This window comes from Pholcus phalangioides, unplaced genomic scaffold (assembly GCF_987345545.1).
Source record: "Pholcus phalangioides strain wild (caught in Gottingen) unplaced genomic scaffold, Ppha-v1.0 ptg000020l_1, whole genome shotgun sequence".
Taxonomy (NCBI): domain Eukaryota; kingdom Metazoa; phylum Arthropoda; class Arachnida; order Araneae; family Pholcidae; genus Pholcus; species Pholcus phalangioides.
Genome location: NW_028301613.1, coordinates 10,954,116 through 10,980,591, shown reverse-complemented (window position 1 = coordinate 10,980,591; position 26,476 = coordinate 10,954,116). Strand labels below are relative to the sequence as shown.

The window sequence follows — 26,476 nt, the reverse complement described above, 5'->3', positions numbered from 1 at the left end:
TTGATAAAACGTACATCCACTTGGAGGAACCTAAAAATTAGTCAATCCAAGCTGGGCGTAAAAAAAAGGAAAAGTTAACAAATCAAACAAATAAGCATACATTAAAAAAAACCTCATGACATTTTGTTGACTCTGTTTCTGTTGATTCATGACGCTGTTTCCCTCTAATTTTTCAAAAACCCTACACATTTTTTCTTTCAGTGTTTTCAGACGAACTTGCCCACTTCCGATGTCTACTAAGTTTTTTCTCTTTATCCCTACTTCTATCATTTTTTCTGCAGCATAGTTTTCGATGATAACAACTGAATTTCCAACTCCCTTTCTTCTGCTTTTAGTCTTTGATTCTCATCTGGTCATGAAACTTTTTTATCAAAATTTTTTGGGGTTGAAGTCTGTCTTGGTACTTCTGATGCGAGCTGCAAACAGCTTTCAGAAGATTGGCATCAACATCAATATCTAGCATTTTGAGAATGACTCCACTCCTTATTTCTGAATCAATACTGAATTCTTTCTTTCATTAATCAGGGGTGCAAGTGCCCCTCATCCATTTCGGAGCAGCAAATTTCATTTTTGGAGCAGAAATTTTGAAAATGGAGCAGAACTAAACACGAACTATATCTGCAATATAAGGAGTAATTTTTCTGTGAAATGTGAAAAGTTTTGCCAAAAATGGTTGAAACAAATAATTCTAAATAAATTCCATTCACAAATTAAAAGCCATTTAAATTTTTTCTGAATTATCTTATCTGTCATTAATAAAACGTGTATTACTGAAATGACGAATACAAATTATTACTCTTTTCAAATTAAGCAACATGCATACTGAAAACCTAGGCAGCAAGAATTTCTGCTGCTTGAACACCAAAATCTTATTCCTCCTGATATAGCAAAAAAAGTGTGTGCAGAATATAATAAGAGTTTCCGTGAAAAAAAAAAAATTGGCTTCTCACAGAATTTAAAGGGATTTATTAAATTTAAAAGCAAAATGCAAAAAATGAGAAAAATAGAAATACCTTATTTACTTAAAGAATTTCTCAACCTAATAGCATGTTAATAGATTACAAATCACGATTCGCTTTCAGAAGTACAGCATCTCAATGAATATTTTTTTCCAATTTTTTATGCCCTTGAACATAAGATTTTGTATGTCTTATTCCATTAAACATTAAAGCATTGCATGGACAGATTTTTCAATGTTCGAACAGACTTTTATTTATTTGTTAACAATGAACTCTTTTTCACTGTCTGTGTTACCATGTGCTGAAGATAAAAAAGTCTTCACCAAAACTGGCAAAATTTTGAACTTTGGGCAGCTTTCAAAGTTACAAAGTTTGAATATGTCTGCCCAATATCTATCTATCTATTCTCTGAACTGATTTCACTTCTTGTAATTGTTTGGATTGTAGTAATTGTTTGGATTGTAGTAATTGTTTGGATTGTAGTACAACCCATTCATCACACATAATCAATAGTTCTGTTGGTGATACAATGTTAAACAACATCCCAGCAATACGTGAGGGAGTAATGTACCATCCCAGCAATGCACGAGAGGGAGTGCGAAAAACAAGAAAGGGTGCAAATATTTCATTCTCTCCAACAACATGTTTTGGAAAAGTAGGACATTAATATATATTAGGTATCTCACAGAAGTTATGTAAAATGAGCATGCCCTAGTACAAACTCCTTCCTCTGACTGTTGTTAAGAGCATGCCCCTCCCCCACCAATGCAGTGGCGGACCGTGCGGCCATATTGGGCGCCGCTCAAGGAGGGGTGCCAAATGGAGTTGAAAGGGTGAAAAAGGTTTGTCGACAAAAAAAAAAAGTTCTGCATGGGTAGAGATTTTTTTCGCTCAAGCCGGCCCCGTTCGCCAAATCCGGATTTTCGCGATGTGAAATTGTTACGATCGGCAACCGCCGACGATAACCACATGACCGCATAGTGGCTAGATCACAAAACTATGAATATTTTAGATGGAGTTTTTACAGATTCTATTTTTTCCCAATGATCTCCGAAAAATTTCGGTAATTTAAACGAGTAAACCAATCCTCTTTTCGATGCATGCCGTCTTAGAACGCAGGTTGGCAGCCGCGAAATTACCGTTATTTTCAGTATATAGCAGGAGAAAAAATGGTCTCCGAAATCGGAAAATTCGGCATATTTATTCAGGGACTTTGATAGCCCGCCAGTTATACCAATAACAGTACAGGACTTTATACTTCAAGGTAGTATAACTACTTTCCAAGGTCACGAGATAACGCGATTGTGGTAGATGGTGGGAAGTGAAAATAAAATTGAAGTTTCTTCCCCCCCCCCCCCGTATCTTTTTCCGTGTCTCGGAAAGAACGTGTCCCGTGAACATCATTTTCATGCGAATTTTTACTTAATTAAGGGTATTTGACGTACTACAGTGCATTAGCGGTACCTCCGCGAACCACAAACAAGAATTGGCGCAAATGCGCAGGGATTCGGCGCCTTGGCGCACCATGTAGCAAGAGAACCGTTTCGGCGCAGTTTGGCACAATTGGCGCAGCTCTTGCACCCCTGATTAATTCTGGAATTTTTCTTTTAAAAGAATATTCCAGAATTAATAAATATTAATTCTGGAATTATTTCCTTTATTATTATTTTTTTCATTAATGCTGAAATTATTTCTTTTATTAACGCTGGAATTATCTTTCATTAATTACAGAATTTTTTCATTAATTACAGAATTTTTTCATTAATTACAGAATTTTTTCATTAATTACAGAATTTTTTCATTAATTACAGAATTTTTTCATTAATTACGGAATTATCTTTCATTAATGCTGGAATCATCGCTTTCATTTATTTTGGAACTGAAATTATCTATTTTATTAATTCAAGAAGTTTTCTTTCATTAATTCTGGAATTGTCTTTCGTTAATACTAAAATTAGCGCTTTCATTCATTTTGGAATTTTATTAATGCTGGAATTACCTTCCATTAATACTGAAATTATTACATTAATTTTGGAATTACCTCATCGATGCTGAAATTATTTTTCATTTATTGTTTTAAACTCCTATTTATGCCCCAAGAAAACAACGGGGATTGTATGCGTTTTCACCGAGTCACGTGATCTTCTGACAAATGAAGTTGCAGATGACGTTCTCAGCACTGCCAAAGCAAAGACCGCTGACGTCATACTCCCTCCAACTCGATGGTGCAAACACTGTCCGTATTTCAAGATTCCGAAAACCCTGCATCCTCTCCGATTGGTTAAAAAACCCGAACTTTCTTTTAGCTTGAAAAAACCCAAACTTTCTTTTAGCTCGAAAGTCGGTTTTTTAATCAATCGGAGACGACGCAGATTTTCGGAATCTGAAATGCGGGTGCACCAGGTTCACACCCAAATGCAGGAAACCTTGGCAGAACCGGCATCTTGATGAATTGTACAAAAAAAAACAAAAAAAAACCGGAACATACACAAAGGTGTTCTATAAGTTACAGTAGTCGCCTTAAGTTACAGTAGCAACGCGGAGGTTGACGTCACTGCATGACTCAAATGACATCATTGAAAGTGAAAGTTGAAGAGGGAAATTTCAGAGAACCTTGATTGGCGCAGAAGTACCAAATTTTCTCGGGAAAATCAATGTTATGGCGCAGTATGTAGCAGGAAATTGCTAATGGTGCAGCAATCCCATCCCTGCTTATAGCTTCTGTTGCACCAGACCATTAAATCATCCCCAGAGGAGGGGTGATATTGGCCACTTGGTAGGGTGGGAAACACTAACTTAAAGCTGTTTGGAAATAGTGGAGGTGTACACACTGTTTTGGGGGAGGCGTGGAAAACGCATCGTGGTTGAATGCTCTGACTTTTCACTGCTGGGTGAGATGCCCCCTTCCGCCTTGACAGGAAAAAACGAGGTGGGGGCTGAAGTGAAAAAAAAAAACTTCTTTGTTCACAAGCAAAGGAAAAGACAGAAAAATAGGGAGAAATTTGCCATGAACACAATTTTGGAAAAACGCAAACCGCCAGACAAAAATTTCCCACTGAACAGTTTTCAAACCAGCTCAATTTGGTGGGAAAACCGCCAATCTGGCAACTCTGATAGGGGATGTTGCTTTAGCTGTATGAAGAGAGGAAGAAAATATGTGACCTTGAACCCATAATCTTCCTACAAGAAAATAAAAACGCAGCTACCAGAAAAGCGCGAGACAAAGAGGTCGCGTTTCTCTTTTCGCTAAAAAGGTGGAAAAAGTGACATGGGCCCGAAAATATGTAATAAAGGTGACCAGCTTCTAAAAGTGACTTTTAGGGGAAAAAGTGACCCGTGCCGAGCCCTGGAAACAACTTCAACTTGAAATCCTTAATATAATGGTAGTCAAAGATAAAACTTGGGTAAAAATATTTTGTGCTGCTATGTACAAGGACGACTTTTTATGACCTTGTTTGAGGAAACGGAAAGACATATCTTACTTGAAATGGTAAGTTGTCCATGGACTGGCTTTTCTGGGATAGGTCTTTTGCTATTATACAAAGAACAGATGGAGGATCACTGAGGAGGGGGGGGGGGGAAGGATATGACCATTGATTCATTTTTCTTTTCAACGCTCATTAAAGTAAAAAATGATTTAGCTATATAACCCACAGAGTAGAGAGAATTCAAAGTTATTCAAAGTTAACGAATCTTTATTAACAAGCTAGGGTGTAAAACATTCTATTTTAGAGTAATATAAATAAACATCAGCGCAGTACAAAACTACTCAAATTCGGACATCGGGTGGTCTCTGGATCCAAAAAGAGGGGAATGAAGAAAGAAATACAGTAGAGAGAGAGCTCCATTTATACAAATTTCAAGAGGTCAAAGAGTCAAGTCAAAACGTCACATAAACGTGAAAAAAAGCTCAACTGAAACCTTGTTTTAAATTAGAGTGAACCCACAAATTTGGATTATGCTTAAAAATAATCTGAATATAAAGGATACTGAAGGAAAAATCATGATATTAAATTTCTCAAAATATCACAATGAACATGACTTTACCTTTACTTTAATCTCTTGAGGATTTTTATATTTTCTTAAAAAAGAAAAAAATTAAAAATAAATATATAAGATTTTTCTGCAAGCAATACCTCTTATTTACAGGTATATTTTTATTTTTCTTGAACTTTTTTTTTACAACCTTCTCCAGAAGTAACACTGAATGTTCATAGTGTTGAAGATGTTATTAATGTACCATCATTATTATTATAACGAGTCGCGGCATGGCAACAGTAGGGCATTCAAATGTTGTTTCGGTTATTATGGCAACATATGTCTAGGCCGGATGTTTTATTATTAAAGTGTCAGTTATGTTCTCGTTCGTAATCGATGTAGTCGTATCACTGAACATGGTGGCAGCTGTGTTGTAACTCCATCTCAGAGCAAGGAAGAAGCCAAATTGCAGCAGCATGAACGAAGGAGCACAGCGTGAAACCATCAGCCGACGGCCGCCGCCTGTCCATGGTTTGCAGCTACCAAGTCTCACATTCGGAGAAGAACCTGCAGCGAATTGGAAGTTATTTCGCCGGAGATGGAGCAACTACCTCACCCTCTGTCAACAGGACGACCAACTGGAACCGGAACCATAACGAGTAGCGCTTTTTCTCTCGTGCTTAGACGACGATGCCATGCGACTCTACAATGGGCTGGATTTTGCAACGTCCCTTATGGGAGTTGCTTGCCCGGTTCGAAATATCCAGTAATTGTAGTGCCGAACGACAAGTGGAAAATTATTACAAATAAACTTTCGCATGAAAATATTATTCATTAGGTTCGAATGTACAAGTTAGACAATTTTTTAACAGTAGATTAATTCAACACATAACCCTCTGTTCGACATTGACAGAAAGATACGGTCTCACCGGTTTATGGTCATCAATAGTCAATCTTCTATGCCGATCGGACATCCGACGTTGATAGTCACTTCAACGTAGCGTATCCCCCGTAAGTATCAGCGGTGGTCTCTTGGTTGAGAGCCAGATCGCTTCAATCAGCTCCAGGGGGCCTCTCTGTTGAGGGCCGAATCTATTCCAGCAGGGACCTCTCGGTTGAGGGCCGGACCACCTCGATAAGCTCCAGGGGGCCTCTCGGTTGAGGGCCGGACCACCTCGATAAGCTCCAGGGGGCCTCTCGGTTGAGGGCCGGATCTATTCCAGTAGGAGCCTCTCGATTGAGAGCCAGATCTCCAAGATGTTACCTACTGCACGTAGCCTTGACAAGGCAGCTACTACGTTACTTTCCGTTTATCATCAGCAATGAAGTATTTCGACTATGAAGATGAATTAACTTGCTGAGGTACATGTAGTTAAAAATCGGGCTGTCATCTAGATCTTGCAGGTAATGGTAACCATTAAGCGTCTGCATTTGCATTTGACTTGATCGGCTTGAATTAATTCTGTATGCATAAGCAGACAATGTCAAAGCCCACCTTTGAATTCTAGCAGCAGCTACAGTGGAAATTGGCTTCTTTTCTGAAAATAACGTCAACAAGGGGTGACTGTCCGTTACCAAAGTAAACTCTCTGCCCAAGAGGTAATTTCTAAATCTTGTCACACCAAATAGTAACGATAAGGCCTCTTTTTCCAAGTGGCTATAATTTTTCTCAGCCTTAGTGAGTGACCTTGAAGCAAAAGCAATGGGACAATCTCCTAAATTCATTGGATGAGAAAGGACTGCACCCAATCCAACCGGACTAGAACCGCACAACAAAATAACCTTTATTATTATCGAAATGCACTAGCAAAGAAGACATTTTCAAAACAGTTTTAGCTTTGGAAATAGCATTTTCCTCGACAGCGGACCATTTAAATTTTTGATTTTTTTGTAACAAAGCATACAGAGGAGCTAACAGAGTTACCATATGAGGGAGAAACTTTGCGTAATATGTGATAAGTCCTAAGAAAGAACGTAGTTCCGTAACATTAGACGGAGGAGGAGCTTTTTTGATTGCATCCAATTTATTACTCACCGGGTGTAAACCAAATTTGTCAATATGATGACCCAAATCCACAGAGTCTTTGAAAAATTCACATTTGGCTTTGTGCAATTTTAGACCCGCATTATCCAATCTAGACAAAACCTTGGCCAAATTGGTCAAATGTTCAATGCCATCTCTACCTGCGACAATTAAATCATCCAAATAGACTGCAACACCATGCAAGCCTTGTATTAATTTGTCCATTTCCTGTTTCCAAATAGCTGGAGCAGATGCAATACCGAATGGCATTCTTTTGCATGATAACATACCATGATGTGTGTTAATGACTACTAATTTCTTAGAGTCATCATCAAGTTCAAATTGACAATGCATTCTTTAGATCCAACTTGGAAAACTTTTGACCTCCCACCAAATGAGAAAATATATTTTCAATATTCGGAAGTGGGTACTGTTCTAACTCCATGGCAGAATTGACTGTAAGCTTGAAATCGCCGCAAAGTCGTACAGCACCATTAGGTTTAAGGATTGGAACCACCAGCGAAGCCCATACAGAAATTTCAATAGGTTCAATAATGCCCTCACGTAACATCATCAACCTTAGCACGAATCGCTATCGGCGAGGTTTGAAAAATTTAGGAACTGCATTCGGTTTCAAAACCAAGTTCACTTTCACATTCCGCATAGCACCGACACCAGAAGAAAACATATGGTCAAATTTTCGCAATATTGATTGCAAAGTAATTAAAGTTGATTAGAAAGATTATTTACCTCTTACTGTTGAACAAATATGTCCATCAGATTCAAAGCATGAACCCAATTACGACCCACCACGTTGACATTTTCATTTCTCGAAACTAACAGTGGCAGTTTCGCTGATGTATTTCCAAACGTAACATTCACATCAATTTTTCCCAAAATTGAAATTTCATGAGTAGAATATGATCTCAAAACCATGTTTGTGTCTTGCAAACGAGAGAGCATCGTTTTGAAACACTCAAAGGTAGATTGTAAAATGAGAGCATAAGGTGCTCCCGTATCAACTTCCATTTCAAGTCGCATTGTTCAACTCGAAGAATCACACATGCTGGGGGCAGAGCTTGCGGTAATTGCAAATCAGCAGCGTTAAAGTTTGAGAGTTTAAATAAACTATGTTTGATTTGAAACTAGCAACACCGAATCCTTTTTATTTTTCTGACATTTTATCTCTCGACTTGACATTTGATTTTTGGGACGACTGACATATTCGGGCAAGATGTCTGGTTTTTGAACACGTATGACAAGTAGTTTTTATATGCGGACACGAAGATGAAAAATGTTTTTTGGATCCACAACGCATGCAGCAATTTTTAGGGAAGTTATTTTTAGTTGTACATTTACTAGAATTAACAGGCTGTCATTCCCGTAATTCTCAATCTCATGATCACACTAAGTTAATGCCTGGAGAAGCAGTAGAATTTTTAATGTCACCAACACTGCGCGTAGCTGAATCCATGGTGACAGCTATTTCGAAGGCACGTTGTAAAGTTAAATTTAGTTCAGCGACCAACTTCAGTTATTTCTTGGCATTCAATTACACAAAATATTTGATCGCGTAACATACAATCCAAGAAATTGAAAAAATTGCAATATTTTGACATGCGACGCAATTCCACGGTAACATTTTTTACCGAGATCCCCCCAGCAAACGACTTCTCCTCAAAAGAGTCTCTGAAGGAGTCGGTTCAAAATGTGTTGTTAGAAGCTGAACCAACTGCACGAAAGTTTTGTCAATGGGTAAAGCAGGAGAGTGCAAATCGCATAGCCTACTGTAAATATCTGAGCCTACTGCTGTCAAAAATATGGCTCTCTCTCTCGAAGTGGATCCACAATTTCATTCGCAATGAAATATTGCTTCAAACGAGCAACATATTGCGACCACTGTTCGACGGACGGATTAAAAGCTTGAACGCTTCCCAATGTCATGTTCACAAAAATAACGAATTGAAAATCATACTTCATAATTTGCTGTCGTCGACTGAAATAATCCTCGTCGCCAGTGTAGTGACCGGGTGGTAAGAAGCACTCGACAACAGTGTATGCAGGAAAACACAACAGAGGTTTAATCCATTAATGTGAACTTATTAACACATTAGAAACTAATCACATATTGAAAAACAAGCAAGACAGAGCACCCGCAACAGGGTTGCACAGGATATATATAGAGAGAAAAAATTCCAGTGGCGCTACCTAAGATTTATAAACACAAATATGCAACAAAATATTTCTTCAATATATAAAGTTAACCCATGCTTCATCGAGCTTGATTGAATAAAGATCTAGGAGGAAAAACTTTGCTAAAAATTAAGCATTTGAAAATGTTTATTACTCATATTAAGAAGCTTTATGATTTTGCTATAAAATTATGAAATGATATCTTTAAAGGGGCATATGAAACAACAAATTCAGTTTTTAATAATATATTTAAATAAATTTTCGTTTAAGAGCAGCATTCTTGCAGTCCAGGTACTGCTTTCTGTGGTTTTCAACACACTGGAGAAGAAATTGCTTCTGCTCTTCATCCACAGTTAAGAGCCCATTAAAAATGCATCAATTTCACCCCTCTTTCGGCTGTGTTATTAACAACACAGAGATTCTGGAATGTTTCTTGTGACTTTAAATAAGAATCATCACTATCCCAAAGATCTATACTGAGATTCAGAAAGCTAATGTCAACATCCAATTTCTTTAAAATTTGAAAATTTTCTGGAATTAAGTGGCGATATTTACTCTACAGACTTGACACTCAAGAGAACCAATCATGACCTCCTCTTTCTGCTGATTTCCTTCATATTAAAATTTGTTAGTCTAGAAGTATTGCTTTTTTGAAATTTTTGATAAAAAGAATTGAATTCAAATTTAAAGTAAATTTTCTAACTAATTTCAATTCTAATATTAGTATTAGAATTCTGAAAAATATATTTTTTAGACAACTGTCAAGAATTAAAAACACATTCAATAATGTAACTGATTTTCTTAAAGCATTTTCCGACTTTTTGAATGTCTTGATAGGCAACAGTTATCCGTTTTCCTGTATGGGTTTTAAACTTCACCCATGTTTTTCAACTTGCTAGTTTACGGCATGTAGCTCACAATTTGTGACATTATAATTAAAGAGGAATTTCATGTAGGATTTTCAGGCATTTTAATTTATTATTATTACCAACTTTTTAACACACTTTTGTGGAGGTGTCCATTTAATGTTGTGCCATTAATGTAATTTTATATATGTTTCTAGTTCTTTTTAATTTTTATACTTTCTCATATTTGCCTTTTTTCGACTTCCAAAGCTTGTTTTCGCACAAATATCAGCGGAACTGATGATAATTCTATGCCCTTTTTTGGCTTACCATCATCAGAAACATTTTTGCTTCTTGGGACAATGTGGGGGGGGGGGGGGTTCTCCCTTGAGAACGACCTCATCATTGATCCGTATATTGTATTTTTTCATTCTCTTTCCAATATATATATATATGTATATATATAATTTTCCGCTAAAACTGAGAAAAATTTTCAACAAATCCAGAGAGTCAGCAAGTCTTATAACATTTTGTCAGCTGATAACTTGTTGTAGAACAATGACAAGAAGTTCTGCTGTGGCGATTTTGGAAACCAAAATAACAATATTGCAGGAAATATTAATACAACATATATACACTTTCTATTTTGAAATATAGAAGGATATTAAGGGATCAGCGAATAAGCCCTTATTTCAAAATTAAATATCTCTACAACAAAGATCAATAGAATTATGCGGTAAACGGTACGTTTATTAGCAAAACTGTACGAATGTTGTACAGAAATTTCGAAAATTTCGTTTTTTTAAAAAATTTTTTTTAAATTAAAAAAAAAAAACAAAACTGGAGATTTCAGGGTTCCGAAAATCCTCATTTGTGTGAAGAGAAACCACTGCATTCGCCTAAAGTTACTGCATGGGCTGCGGTATGCGCCATGTGTGCTGACAAATTGTTCCAAAATTGTAACATAACGTTCAGTAGTAATCGTTTCTCGCACCGATAGGGCCGATAATGCCTCTGGCACATACCGCAACCCATGCAGTAACTTTAGGTGAATGCAGTGGTTTCTCTTCACACAAATAAGGATTTTTGGAACCCCAAAATCTCCAGTTTTTTTTTTTTTAAATTTAAAATAAAATAAAATTTTCGAAATTTCTGTACAACATTCTTACAGTTTTGCTAATAAACGTACCTTTTACCGCATAATTCTATTGATCTTTGTTGTAGAGATATTTAATTTTGAAATAAGGGCTTATTCGCTCATCACCCTGTAGTTTCATTATGTTATAATGTTACTGATTAATTTTTTTGAGGACCATAAATTTTTCTTCACCTCCTCGTGTTAAAGCATCAATAAAACCTCGAACAGCTGATGTTCTTCTGGCATTTGAATATTCATCAACAGTGTAATTGAGAAGAATAGGTCTATCTTGTAAACATTGCATGGCTTCACAAAGAATGGGATTTATATCAGGTGCTTCGGTATTCAAGAGTCTACACTCTCCTGCAAAAAGATTATAATAATAATAGTAATAAAAAATTAAATTAACCTTAAGGTTAATTTACTTAATCTCTTGACTAGAACCATCTCATGCAGTGTTTTTTCAATGATTGCATACAAAAATCCATTGCTATACCAGTTAAAACAAATCCAATTGCACATTTGCCAGATATAATAAACTAATTGTAGGACTTAAAAAAAAGAAGTCATATAATTATTTTAAAGATATACAGTATAAATAAAAAAAATAGTTTTTTTAATTTTTTATAGAAATGCAATTGTATAATAAAGTAAATATTGCAAAAAGGAAAATTTGGAAACTCAATCAAATTACAAGATACAGTTGATGGGCTTATTAGAATCACAGATAATGTTATCATTTGGATATTGTTATAACTTTTGCAAGGAACGGAATGGACCAATATCATAACATGGGCAAAAATTTTTTTATAATTATTGTGGCTTTGGATAATGTGTGTGATAAATTTTTTTTCTATCAAAATTTTTTGCATTTTCTGAAGATAAGGTTTAATCAACTTATTTCTTTTCCTGAAAGTTATTGTTATCAGGCTCAAAGACTATGTAGGAGGCTAGGTGTTCTCTACCATCCCCCTTCTTGTTGACAAACATTTCTGTACTTATATCATAATCAGTCTATTATATACAATGTGATCCATGTGTACAGCTGCTTTTGCAATGGCCTTCCTACAGTGAAGGCAAAAAAAGTATGACAAAAAAAAAGTATTTCCTTCAGTTCTTGATGAGTTTCATTCATTTACCAGATTTGAGAGAATTTCTCAAGGGATCCATGAAATTTATTGTACATTTCAAAAATATAAAAATTCATGGCATACATTAGATAGTTCCATTCTAATGCCTCCTAATGGCTAAGGGGGGGGGGGAAGTCCTGTTTTAAAATAGAACAAAATAATAACAATAATGAAGCAATTGAACACTTTGCAACCAATTGCCTGGGAAAGAACAACAGAGTGAGTTGTCACATTTTATCAATATCTGTTTATCATCCACCCCATCTGACCAAAAAGGATATATGCCCCCCCCCCACCTGCAAACAGGAAGTTTTTTGGATATAGTTATCATTCTGTTATTTTTATCCGAAACACAGAGCCCTGATTAAGTGGCGTGGTCTGTAGTATGAAAACAAAAATACAACCTACCTTGAGACCATCTATATAACCTTTCATAAGCAGATTCTAAGAGAAGAGCCATAGATTCCATAATTTCAATGCTGCAGTGGGGGAATTCAATGCAAAGCAAGAATAATAAAAGCTATTACAATTACATAACGCTAACACAAAATTAAAAATGCGTGTAAAAAATTTAATTTATTTCAAATAATTTGCCTTCTATCTTTCATTCAATTTGTTAAGTTTTTTCAATGTATGTGCCACAGGGCTTGGCAAACAAGAAAAAAATTTAAGCACCAGCCAAATTTCTTGGGAGCTAAATATGGTTTTTACTCAAGAAAAAAAGAGGCCCAAATTAATATATATATACATAAATACACTGTCACAAAATCAAAAAATTTTGTGTCATCCTTAGACTTATGGAGATCACAAATAGGAAATTCTAGGTGACAGTAACGATTTTCTAGTTGCCGTAGCAACCTGGAACTTTAACGCCCTGGTATAAACAGTCAAGACTTGCTTATAAAGAAATTGGGAAAAGCTGCAAAAAAAAAAAGGATTAGTAACAAAAAATTTGATTTATCTGAACTGGCCCCAAAAAGATGTTATGACAAGAAAAAGCAAAATTCATAAATTCTTTATTGAAATAAACATATTACCACAAAATACATACATACTTCTAATAAGTTCATTGAAATATTTACAAATTAAGCCCAGTTGTCTATAAATATTGAGAATATAATAGCGAACTTTTAAATACTCAGATTATAAGTACAGTAGTCTCAATAATCAGAGTCTCGTAAGTTTTAGATTCAATTCCGTAATCTGAGAAACTGGAATTTTTTCACAATTCCTTTTCTCAAAACACCTCTTTTTCTGTTTTTCCCCACATGAAGTGCTTTATTTGATTTAATTTTTTTTCTCCCTACAAATGAGAGTAATTTCCGTTTTTAGGGATCGTGATCCCCACACAAAGTTTTCACAGGCTCTCCCTATAGTAAATTTGAATGGTACTGGTATAACCAAAGAGTACATTGGGGTATATTTATACTTCACAAACATAATAAAATAGAACCTCTCAATAACAGACACCTTGGGATAGAAGATTTTGTTCTAATGAAGTGTCCGTTGGATAATGAAATACAGGGTGTTTCAAAAAGATTTTAAAAAATCATCACTATTCACTTTTTAATCCGTTTTGATCGAATAATGTATAGGTAGAAAGACATAAATCTAGAGTTTCACGCAGTTGCCAACAGTTCAATGTTTGTTCAGATTGGATTTTCCCACATTTAGAAACCGATTCGGATAAAAGTTGGCAGGTTTTTGGCGGTTTAAACCAGCGTTGCTCATTATTCCTCGGGAATAACATTAAAAACTTGAGGCACCCTTCTTTCAATACAGAATGCAATTTACTATTAAAAAAAAATCACAGAGTAAAAATACATCAATAACGTTTTATTCGATCAATCATTAATATGAAACTTTTGATTGATGCTTAGAGCACAAATACTTGAAATCAGGCTTTATATTACAGTTGGCAACGAAACACCTAAATTATTCTCAAAGTCTTGCAGTCTATTTCTTGACAGATTGTAACACTACACATAACAAGCATTACACAGAAACAAACTTTGCGTTAGTTTCACAACATATACACGCATATTCTGGCATGTACCAATTTGTTAGAGATTCCGTAGAATGTGTGCAAGCTACATGTATGGTTGAGTAGTAGTAGTTTATTTCTTGTTTTGCATTTTATTGTTGACATAGTAGAGAAGGCTTACATAGATATGATGTTCAGAACAAAAATGCATTAATTGCTTTCTTCATTAGATTAGAATGCTCCTCTCTCAAGCCAAAAAAGCAGCCACCAACGCTTCACTTACCTTTGAGTGTGGAATCACCGCAAAGACCAATAAATTCATCACGTTTGCAAGCAGTGAAATTTCCTCCACACTGTCTGCGAAATCAAATGGGGAGACAACCCAGTCGAGATTCTCAGTGGAAGTGTTGACAAATGAGGTCTTTCAGGTTATCCAAAGGTGATGCCACTTTGCACTGCTACTGGAAAGGTTTCGACAGCTGGCTGATACGAAGATAAATCCAAGAAAGAAAATGCAACTGGTTTTGCAGGGAATCGGACCCACATCCTCTTACTAGCCGGTTGAGCACCATAAACTGCAAAGTCAACGAATGCTCTTTCCTCAAGCAGCTGAACCAACACCATCTATAGCAGAAGGCCTCCATGAGAAGCTATGACATCACTGAAGATGTCCATTTCACCTGTAGCCATTCAATATGGCACGTCGACGCATGCAACATCTTAACCCTGTTTTGCAGTATATCCAATGACTATAGCTGAAATAGACTTCTTCAGTGATGCCACGAGCTTTGCACGGAGGCTTTGTGCTATAGATGGTGTTGGTTGAACGGGGTCATATATGGACAGTCAGATCTAACTCAGGCCAAAGTTCCCATTGCTGACACTGTCGCCAGATAGCGACTTATCTGATGAGTCTGCCATGCATTCGACTTGAAAACTTTCTAAGACCATAAGTGGACAGTCATATGTTTATTATTTATGTCCATATTATCTCGCGGCACCCCTTAGCTGATATAGCACAACGTTTGAGAAACACTGGTTTAAACCATCACGTCAATAACCTTCCATCAAAAACCTCAAATATTGCTTTTCAATATGAAAATTCCCATTGGAAATACACACGTTAATTGCATGTAATGTTTAAAGTGACTGTTATACAAAGAATAAATATTTAATTTGATTCTAAAATAATTTTCTGCAGAATTATTTTGCACAAAATATATTATTTTCTATATATATAAAAACGAATGTATGTCTGTTTGTCCTTTATGCATTATTACACCATTCATCCGATCTCCATGAAACTTTGGGAAGTTGAGTACACTCCCGCGAAGGTTTACGGCATAATTTTTTTAAATGCAAATATGAAATTTTTTAAATTTCATCTTACTTGGTGCGTCAAAAAACGAGAAAACCTTTCGATAGTTTGCGAGCACTTGAAGTAACATTCCCCCTATTGGTAAGTGCCCTACAGAGCCCCTTTAGTGATCTCTAAATGTTTCTCGGATCCAAGTGATCTGGAAATGTGTTCGGGTTGCTTAAGTGCTCTGGAATTGTGTCGCTCAAGTGATCCGTAATTATGTTGTGGATCCCTTAGATAATCGGAGAATGTGCCGCGTGTAACTTGAGTGATGGAAAATCAAACTGGGGGCCGCTTAATTGCTCTAAAACTATGCCACATGTCACTCAAGGGATCTCTAAATGTGTCACGGATCACTTAAGTGTTCTGGAACTGTCTCCTGGGTCATTTAAGTGATATGAAAATGTGTCACAGCCCGCTTAAATGCTCTGGAATTGTACCATGGGACACTTAAGTGATCTGTAAATGTGCCGCTTGATTCATTTTTTACAAAATTAGGTTTGATGAGGGCAGGCTGCATTAGATAACCCCCCAAGGCCATATTTGGTCTGCCGGCCAAAGGCCTTTATGTGATTTATCATTATATGGCTTAAAGCGTAGGTCGCAATGAATTTATTAAAGATAAATTTCATTAGATAAAAAACATTACAAGATGTAGATACCCTACAAATAGCATTGAAATACACAGAAATTGATTATAATAACATATAAAGATATTTTCTTTTGAAATTTAAATTTAAAAAGAAATATATTTTTTTGCATTAAAAAAATTAATTTTTGATTGTTTGGGGGGAAGCACGAGCCCTCCTATGATTTCCCCCCCCCCCTATGATTATGATCCCACCAATATGCGTTAGGATTCAGAGGGACAGAGCTGACGACGCGAATTTTGCTGACAAGGGGGGGGGGTCAAAAATGGCAAAAAATTTGCTGACGTAATATTTGAACGACCCTGTACAACAAAAAGTAAAAGTCTCTAAAAAAGTTTATTACATCATCTTTGTAATGTTGATTTCTGTTATTATTAAATTATCTAGATAATCACTGACACTTAAAATTTACTCTTATTGGACTAAAATTACATTTCATTTGGCAATGCTAGCGTACATGATGCTTAAGAAACTCCTGTTACTAATCCTTAGTTAAACTTAGTTATTCTTACTTTTGCACCATGATATTTACTAGCATTTATAATGCAATGGTTTTCCAATTAAAGCTGTGCAAAACAAATACTTTGGGTATGATATCAAGTCCTGTCAGCTGCGCTTTGATATAAAATACTCTTTAAAACTGAATTTATATACCCTGAGCTATGAAATTTTTAGGTGAAAATAAATAAGCAATTATTTTCACACTTTAGTGATGCTGCATGAAAATTTTCATATGGAATAAAATTTTGGGCAGATCAGAAAATTTAAAATATCAAAATAGATATTTTTTTCCTCAGTAACTATAATTTTAAATATAAAACTCTTTAATCTACATAAAATTAAATGTTTTGTTATTTAACACATCAGGTTAACTAAAACTATTTGACATCATTGACAGTAAGTTTTTGACAGTTTTAATACACAGTTTCTGGGGTTAAAAACTTAACCCTGTTGCCCTCTCATATATATTTTGAATAAACAGCTCTATTCCGCTTAGCAATTTGAAATGAATAGCTTAGATAAATAAAACATAAAATTATATTTTTATATGTTCTATACTCTTATGTTGAAAAATTCAAGATAGCAATTATTATCATAGTGAATGCTAATTTTTATGTACTCAAGTCAAGATACGAGTGCTGTTTTTTACCTAATTAGCCTGTTGCCAAGTATTATCAATTAATCAACCCTGGATGGATTGTATGATCCCTTGGGTTAATATTGGAATGTAATATGTGTTTGTGTATGTGTTGTGCATTTGTCTTGATGTGATATTTCAATTTCAATTATTGTAATAAATTTATGTTTAAAAATAGAACATTTTAATGCTTATGCAAAAAAAGTAAGTTTTTCATCATGATTTGATGTGTTCAAAACATTATCCAGGCATTTAGGTTTTTGATGGTTTAAACTAGTTTTTGATAGATTAAACCAGATTTTTATGCTTATGTCAAAAACCCAACCCTAATTCGGATGACTTCATTTTCCAGCAGGACTGGGCACCACCACACTGGAGCTTGGATTTTCAAGAACATTTGAACAATTGTATTCCTAAACACTCGATCAGCCGTACAGAACCTGACGATTCAGTTAAACATCACTGGCCTTCAAGATCGCAGAGCCTCACGGTGTGAAATTTCTTCTTGTGGGGGTTTATAAAAGACTACGTTTATGTGCTCCCCTTCCAGCTACATTAGCCAAACTGAAGATACATATAAGAGCAGCCGTGGAAGAAAACATGCTCACAAAAGTTTGGGACAAATCTGACTACCGTATAGACATATGCTGTACATCCCAAGGTGGACATATTGAGCACCTTTAATTTGGTTTGTAAAAAAACTTTGATTAGCAACGTAATATAAAATTAATCTTAAGTGTCTATGTTCAATATTTTTCATAAATATATGCATTTCAAATCACACACAAGTGATTCTTTTTAAAACACCCTGTACATTGAGTTCTGTTGATGTAATTCAGAAAGTGTCAGTTTACCCTTTGCAGGGCACTATATAAAAAAATTATATTTAGCTAAATTAACTTCATATATGCTGTACATACGACTCATATAAATGCTTTTTGCAACTATTATTTTATTGTTATCAAATTCTAGCGAGAAACAGGTGGTCACACAGAGGGACACCACACACCTAGAACACTGAAAGCTTACCTAGGGAGCAATGCGGGAAAAGAAACATATCGTTTAGAAAAAAATTCCCTTTCCACATAACTTGAATGAATATGTTTAATCTTTCACCAATCATGGAGAATAAAATACTGATTGTGCTTCTCATCATATGTTGAAAATTTTAAATTAAATAAAACTGCTGCGACAATACATCAACAACACTGAAAAAAGAATAGGAACATATCAAGATAGGCGATGCATCCGTCATCGATAAAATTTCCTCAGATGGTCCCACTTCTTCCTTGAAATAAGGTATTCGAGTTTTGTTTCTTTTTTCTCCCAAACTATCTCAGAATGTAGAGAAGATCCAGGTATTGGGGATCGTCATCATCGTCGTAATCGGCTATTGTTTTATTTCCTTTATCTGACGTATCACTAGACGCATTAGACTCCATCCAGATCAGAGGAAAGCTCCAAAATTTTTAATTCTGCTTCCTCTGTATTAAGGAATTTTTAGGCATTTCACCATCAATGAGTGTGAAAAGTGCACAATATTCGTGATAGAGAAAAAAACTCAAGGCAAAAGAAACTTCAGAAAATAAAATTAAAACAGTAGAGCATAGAAAGTAGTTCTCAACAGATGCTCTAAAACCACCGGAATGAAAAGATGGTTACCTGTCAGACAAAAACTAGAATGTGGTATCTTCCACTCTAACTCCAGAAACTCGCACTAACAAATGCACATCTGGGATGTCTCAACAACATTGCTGCCATCCATTTAATAGAAAACAAGAAAAAGGGAGAAAATGAAGAAAAACAACGTTGTTGTTGCTTCATCTCAGAGAGAGGTGGTTCCATACTGACGACATGTATCCTCATTGCTCTAGGTGTGAGATGTCCTTATTGTGAAACAACCTTTTTGAAACATCTATAATTTGACTTGAAACTATTCATAAGTTTATTGCATGGCTTGATTTCAATAAATAAGGGAAAAACTATAAAAATCATCTGCAATTTTTAGGAAAAAAATTTCTTTATTAGGAAATAAATTTTGAAACAAGTATAACAAAATAGAGAAAATGACGGATTTTTTTACTACTTGCAGAACTAAAACAGTATGATGCTGCCATCTCTAACAGAAACTCTGAACTTTAAGATTTTTTGTGATGTTTCCATGAACTATGAAATCGTGCAATCTAATTAAGTTATCATTTTGCCCTGACTGGCTATCTTGCCCATTCTGTGAGCAAATTTCTCATGTGTTGGTTGAGTACAGTGTCGTTAAATTTACATTTTTAAGTATATTTTTCCCCTTTGCCATATAAAATTCCATTGCTTCAGGAATATTCATGTTAATTTTCATCATTCTGACTATGGTTCTTTTTTTTTTACAGTGTTTTGAAATCAGTACTTTAATTTTAATCACTGTATGTTATAAATCATTGATAATTCATCTGCATCATTTTTACTTCATTAAATACATTATATTCGCCTAATTTTTATTATAGTTTTTGCAAAATAGCTTCCTAATTAAGCATACTGAAAGTAACTGGAGAAAACATCTTTATATATTATATGATTAATAAGACTGTAGTGCGTTCTTATCTGTATAGATGGCGCACCCTCCTCACGCTCCTGGTGATTGTAAAAAAAAGAAAAAATGCCAGTTGGAATGGTACCACCGATTTGTATACACGTGTCATCCTTCTCATGTTTCCTTCGTATATTAAATCGTTAAGTTTTCATTACGTTTTATGTCGTCACTACAAGCATTGGATTACTGGTGACCTATAGGACGCATCTGATTTTGGACATTGAAGTTAATTTCTCCATCGTTTAAATTTCGTTTTCGCGCCTTGTGCTTTCCGTTCGTACGCTCTTCAAAGATGAAACTTTTCTAATCTCCTAGTCTTTTGGATATACTATATATTTTTTTTTTTTCAAGCCAAGTCTACTCGTTTCTACCAAATATAGAGACGTTCCTGGAAATTCAAGGTGAGGAATAAACTTTCTACTCTCTATTTGCCGGTCTCCATACTTGCATTTGTCATGGCTCAACCTATTGCATCAGCTGAAGTTTCACGTGTTGCCTTTCGAGCCCCTCCGTTCTGGGAAGCAAATCCAGAGATGTGGTTTCTTCAAATTGAGTCACAATTCAAAACGGCAGGCATAACTGCCGATGAAACTAAATTTCACGCCGTTGTAGGAGCTCTTGATTGCAAAGTTTTGAACTATGTTTCTAATATCGTTCGCAATCCTCCCCAACAGCACATGTACGAGACTCTCAAAACTCGCGTGCTGGAGCAGTTTCAACAATCAGAATCTTCCAAATTGCGAATGTTACTCCAGGAGCTTCAACTAGGCGACAAACGTCCATCCCAGCTTTTGCACGAAATGCAAACGTTAGCTGAGGGTAAAATGGAAAGTGACATTTTGAGAAATCTCTGGATGCAGAGATTACCTTTGCACTCCCAACAAATATTACAAGCTTCTAGTGAACCATTAATTCGGTTAGCAAAAATAGCCGACAAAATCTGTGAGGTTTCTCATGTGTCATCTAATACTTCAGCTGTGTCTCACACTTCAGAGTTTGATGATTTGAAAAACGAAATTGCTTCGCTACGGCAATCATTTGAAAGGCTTTCGCGATCTCCTAGACCATCTCGCGGTTATCGCAAACGATCTCAATCTCGTAGCCGAAATAAATTCGGCGATGCTTTGAAAAACGGAAGGCTTTGCTGGTACCATGAGCAGTTTGGAGAAAAAGCTCATAAATGTATTCCTCCATGTCAGTTTCAGGAAAACTAGTGGGCTCGTCTGTTTCGGCGACAGCTGACGAAAGCCTTCTCCATAGTCGCCTATTTGTCATCGACGTTAATACGGGTTTCCGATTTCTAATTGACACTGGCGCATCAATCAGTTGTTTTCCGAAACGCCTGACTAACTTGACAACGTGACTAAATCCAAACGTTTGGCAACAAAAATCTAGTTCTGAATCTTGGACTAAGGAGGGACTTTCCTTTCGTTTTCACTGTGGCAGATGTTTCACATCCCATTATTGGAGCCGACTTTTTGGAAAGATTTGGTTTGCTTATAGATGTTAAAAATTCTCGTTTGATCGATAACGAAACATCGCTATCAGTGAATGGTTTAGAATCCCAGAACGGCTCTTTTGGTTTAACGCCGATCTCTGGTGACTCTCCATACCACCGCATATTAGCCAAATTTCCTCAGCTTACCAGCTCAATTCTAAATGCAGTTCCAAAGAAACACTCTGTCATGCACTTCATCGAAACTACGGGACCACCGGTTTTCGCAAAAGCTAGAAGATTGTCTTCTGAAAAACTTGCAGCTGTTAAAAAACAATTCAATGAACTGCTGCAGCAAGGTATAATTCGGCCCTCAAAAAGCCCTTGGTCGAGTCCCATCCATCTTGTACCCAAAAAAAGCAACGAATGGAGAATTTGTGCGGACTTCCGCGGACTCAATGCAATAACCATCCCAGATAGATACCCGCTTCCAAATATACAGGATTTTTCCATCAACTTGAGTGGTAAAAAGATTTTTTCAAAAATCGATTTAATAAAAGCATATCACCAAATACCAATCAATCCTAAAGACATTCCCAAAACCGCCATAATTACACCCATTGGGCTATACGAATATGTTTATATGTGCTTCGGCCTGAAAAAGACAGCTCAAACGTTTCAGCGTTTTATTGACGAAGCTTTTCGTGACTTAGATTGTTGTTACGCATATCTCGATGATTTGTTAATCGCTTCCATTGACGAAAAATCTCATGAAGCTGACTTAAAACGTGTTTTTCAAAGACTAAATGACTATGGTATCGTGATCAATCCATCTAAATGTGTATTCGGTCAACGTCAAATTAATTTTCTGGGTTTTCTTGTTTCTCCCGATGGGATTGCACCTTTACCAGATCGAGTACAAACATTGCTCGATTATCCATTGCCATCAACAGTGACTGAATTGAAGCGTTTTTTGGCAATTGTAAATTTCTATCACAGATTCCTTAAAGATGCCGCCAGGGTGCAAGCTCCTTTGCATGAATTAGCAAAAAGCAAGATAAAAAAAGATAAAACTGAAATAGTTTGGTCTGAGGAGGCCAAATCCGCTTTTTTGTCATGCAAGCAATCAATTGCCAACGCCGCACTTCTGGCCCATCCTGTTCCGAATGCAAAATTGTTTTTGACTGCCGATGCTTCCGACACTTCATTGGGTGCAGTCCTTCAACAGCAAATAGGAAACAAAACCCAACCATTGTCATTTTTTTCACGCAAGCTCAGTTCGACTGAAAAAAAGTACAGTACATATGACAGAGAGCTCTTAGCAATATATTCAGCTGTTAAGCATTTCAAGCACATTTTGGAGGGACGCAACTTCATAATTTTCAGTGATCATCGTCCTCTCACGTATGCCTTCAAACAACGTAACGATAAATGTTCTCCCCGGCAACTTAGACATCTTGAATATATTAGTCAGTTTTCGACAGATTTACGATATTTGCCTGGGGATAGTAACGTCATAGCTGATGCTTTCTCAAGAATTTGTGAAATCCACACTCCTTGTACAATCGATTATGCAGAATTGGCACGGGCGCAGGCAGATGATGATGAATTGCATACCTTGCTTCAAAGTGAAACTGGGCTTCAGCTAAAACGCTTCGATATCTCCGGTGTTAATATCTACTGCGATGTGTCTACTGACGATATACGCCCGTATGTACCCGTTTCAATGCGACGTCTAGCGTTCGACTCTGTGCATAATCTGTCCCATCCTGGGATAAAAGCCACTCTAGGTATGGTACGCAAACGATTTATTTGGAAATCGATTGCGAGAGACTGCAAAGATTGGTGTCGTACTTGCATCGCTTGCCAGAAGTCGAAGGTTATCAAACATACCAAGTCTCCTTTAGCCTCTTTCCAGGTTCCTGATTCTCGTTTTGCACACGTTCATCTGGACATTGTCGGACCCTTGCCTCCCTCTAAAGGATACACGTATCTCTTGACATGCGTTGATCGGTACACACGGTGGCCGGAAGCGGTACCAATGTCTAACCAAACCGCTGAAACTACAGCTGAGACGTTCTTTTCTACCTGGGTGTGTCGGTTTGGCGTTCCTGAAAAGTTGACCACAGATCAAGGTCGTCAGTTTGAGAGTGATCTATTTCGCTCGCTTTCACGGCTGTGCGGCATCGAAAAATCCCGCACCACTGCCTACAATCCAAAGTTTAACGGCCAGGTTGAGAGATTCCACCGCGATCTCAAAGCCTCTCTGATGTGTGTCCTCAAAGGTAACGAGCACTGGGCAGAGGTTCTACCTACAGTCCTGTTGGGGTTACGTTCCAGCATCAAAGAAGACCTCCAAGTATCAACCGCTGAGTTGGTATACGGCACAGCCCTACGCCTTCCTGGTGAACTCTTCCGGCACTCGGATGAGCGAGACGTCCTACCTCGATATGACTTCTTGCAGAGACTGAGAGACCATTTCTCCCGTGTGAGACCAGTACCAACCTCTCATCACAATTCGTCTAAGCCCTTCGTCTCGACAGACTTGCTAACTTCTCCATCAGTATTCGTCCGACAAGACTGTGTACGCAAACCTCTACAACAACCATACACCGGACCATTTGAAGTTATTTCAAGAACTGATAAGTATTTTATGTTGAACATTAATGGCAATCATAAAAATGTATCCATAGATCGCCTTAAGCCATGTTTTATGTTAAATAATAATTTATGTGACACGTTCAAAAATCAGTATATTTCCAGGTCTGGCCGAAGAGTGCGATTTCGTATTGACCCTTCGAAATTAGCTATATGATTCGTAATTATGTATGGTATATATATATATTGCAATTTTTTTTTTATTATTTGTATGATTATTATTCAAATTTTCTTCTGTTAAATGTTTTGTCTTCGACTGGAGGGGGAGTGCTGTAGTGCGTTCTTATCTGTATAGATGGCGCACCCTCCTCACGCTCCTGGTGATTGTAAAAAAAAGAAAAAATGCCAGTTGGAATGGTACCACCGATTTGTATACACGTGTCATCCTTCTCATGTTTCCTTCGTATATTAAATCGTTAAGTTTTCATTACGTTTTATGTCGTCACTACAAGCATTGGATTAAGACCATTAAAAGAATTTTCAAATACAAAGTCATTGAGTTACGTAAAAAATGATTAAATTTCAAAAGTTGGTTTCTGTTAAAATGTAAGAAATTTAATTAATTATTAGAAGTTTTAATGATTTTTCAGAAACTTAATTGTTTTTAATATTAATGCTATTTGAAAAAAAATGGTTTAAACCAAAAAAACACAGTTTTTGGTTGTTTTTTTTTTTTTTTTTTTTTTTTTTTTTTTTACCGACCCTGTTTTGGCATATGCCTATCAACCTATCTAAACAGTTTTCATGAGAGCTACTTGTAAAACTCTTCCCCTCGAATTCTCATACTCGATCAATAATGTAACCATATCCCAAGTTTCTCAATTTAAATATCTGGGAGTCATAATCTCGGCTGATCTCTGTTGGAATAATCATATCGATTATGTCTACCAGAAATGTCTTAACAAACTTTTTCTTTCACCGCAACCTCAAACATTCTACTCATGATGTTAGACTTCTCTGCTACCAAACTTATATTTCTCCAGTTCTTTTTTATGCAGCTGAGGTCTGGGACACCCAATAATATTGACAAACTCTAATCTATCTAAAATAAATCTTCCCACTTTATTCACGACTGCTGGTCATCTTTTAGTTCTGTTTCCGATCTTAAACTTGAACTTAATCTCCATCCACTTGCTACTCACCGACTTATCTCTCACATAGCTATGCTTTACAAGATTATTCATGATCATTTAAATTTCAATAAGTCTGGTATTTTGTCTAGGATTTTCCACGTTTCCAAAGACTCGACCACCCAAAAAATTTAAACCTATTTTTGCCTCTACAGATTGTTTTAAATTCAGTTTCTTTCCCAATACCATAGTTGAATGGAACAAGCTTCCCTACTGCATCCTTTTGTATAGGCCTTGGGCAAACAATATAGCGTAAATAAATAAGTTTTATACAGGTATATCGGACTTTCATAACTGAAATATCAAAAGACAAAAATAACATTATCTCATAACAAAAAGAAAATAACTTTGTGACATTCTTGAATTGAGCATTGGTAACGAATACTTTCAAGTGAAACAGAACAAAAAGTATAGTTTTCTCCAATAATAAGACCTAACCAGAAAATAAACCCTAGCGTTATTTTTCAACATGCTCATAATATAAGCCCAACCCCCCACAAATTAGCCTGTTAAAATTGTCAGCCAGATGAAGGCAGCTATACATGGTTGCTATACATGGCAGGTTGTCTTGTATAAAGTTATATTAATATACAAATAATGTTATTGACATTTGTATTTAATGATAATTAACATTATTCTGTAGTTTTGAGTTCCCAAAAATGGTTAATTTAGACAAGTGGAAAACACCTCCAGAATAATGAATCCTCAGAATGACTGCTATCTCCTCCTTTTAATCATCTCTTTTTTTAATTATCACTGCTCTTTTAAAAATATTTAAAAATTTAACCTTTGAACGGCCAATGAACATTTGTGCCAATGTTCCCAATTGGGAACATGCTTTTGATTAATTCAAGAAAAATATTTTTCTTCCACGAAAATAGCTGATTTTTTCCCCCTGAACACATAAGGTTCTGAACTTAATTTAGAAAAGACAAAAGTTATTCGGTTCAGCTTTTATCATATCAATTTATTTGATAATACTAAAATCACACATTTTCAATGTAAAATATCTAAGTTAATATTTAAATTATTAAAATAGTTTTTGTAAACATACATGCATCTCAGTTTTTTTTTTAATTCTAGGATATTGCCAACAATGATAAATGCTCAATGAGACAAAAAAAATTTTGTTCGAGGGAACTTCTCCTATGATTGTTCCCAATTGCGAACATTGGCCACTACTGACTATTTTAAGTGCAATGCGAAAGAGTGCCATTCCAAAAAACAATTTATTGCTTTTTCCCTCTCTCTGGTGTCTCAAAAGGAAGGAAAAG

At 36.0% G+C, this 26,476-nt stretch overlaps 1 protein-coding gene across 5 annotated transcripts in view; it reads right to left on the bottom strand.

The window, feature by feature from the left end:
* Cog6 (conserved oligomeric Golgi complex subunit 6) overlaps positions 1-26,476 on the bottom strand; it is a 209,964-nt gene that overhangs the window by 96,492 nt on the left and 86,996 nt on the right. For all 5 annotated transcript variants that reach the window (XM_089248666.1, XM_089248668.1, XM_089248670.1 and 2 more), the window contains 2 exons: positions 12,675-12,745; positions 11,329-11,499 (listed from right to left, as the gene is read on the bottom strand). In XM_089248666.1, the coding sequence (XP_089104792.1) occupies positions 11,329-11,499; positions 12,675-12,745 (242 nt within the window). The remainder of the gene's footprint in view (positions 1-11,328; positions 11,500-12,674; positions 12,746-26,476) is intronic.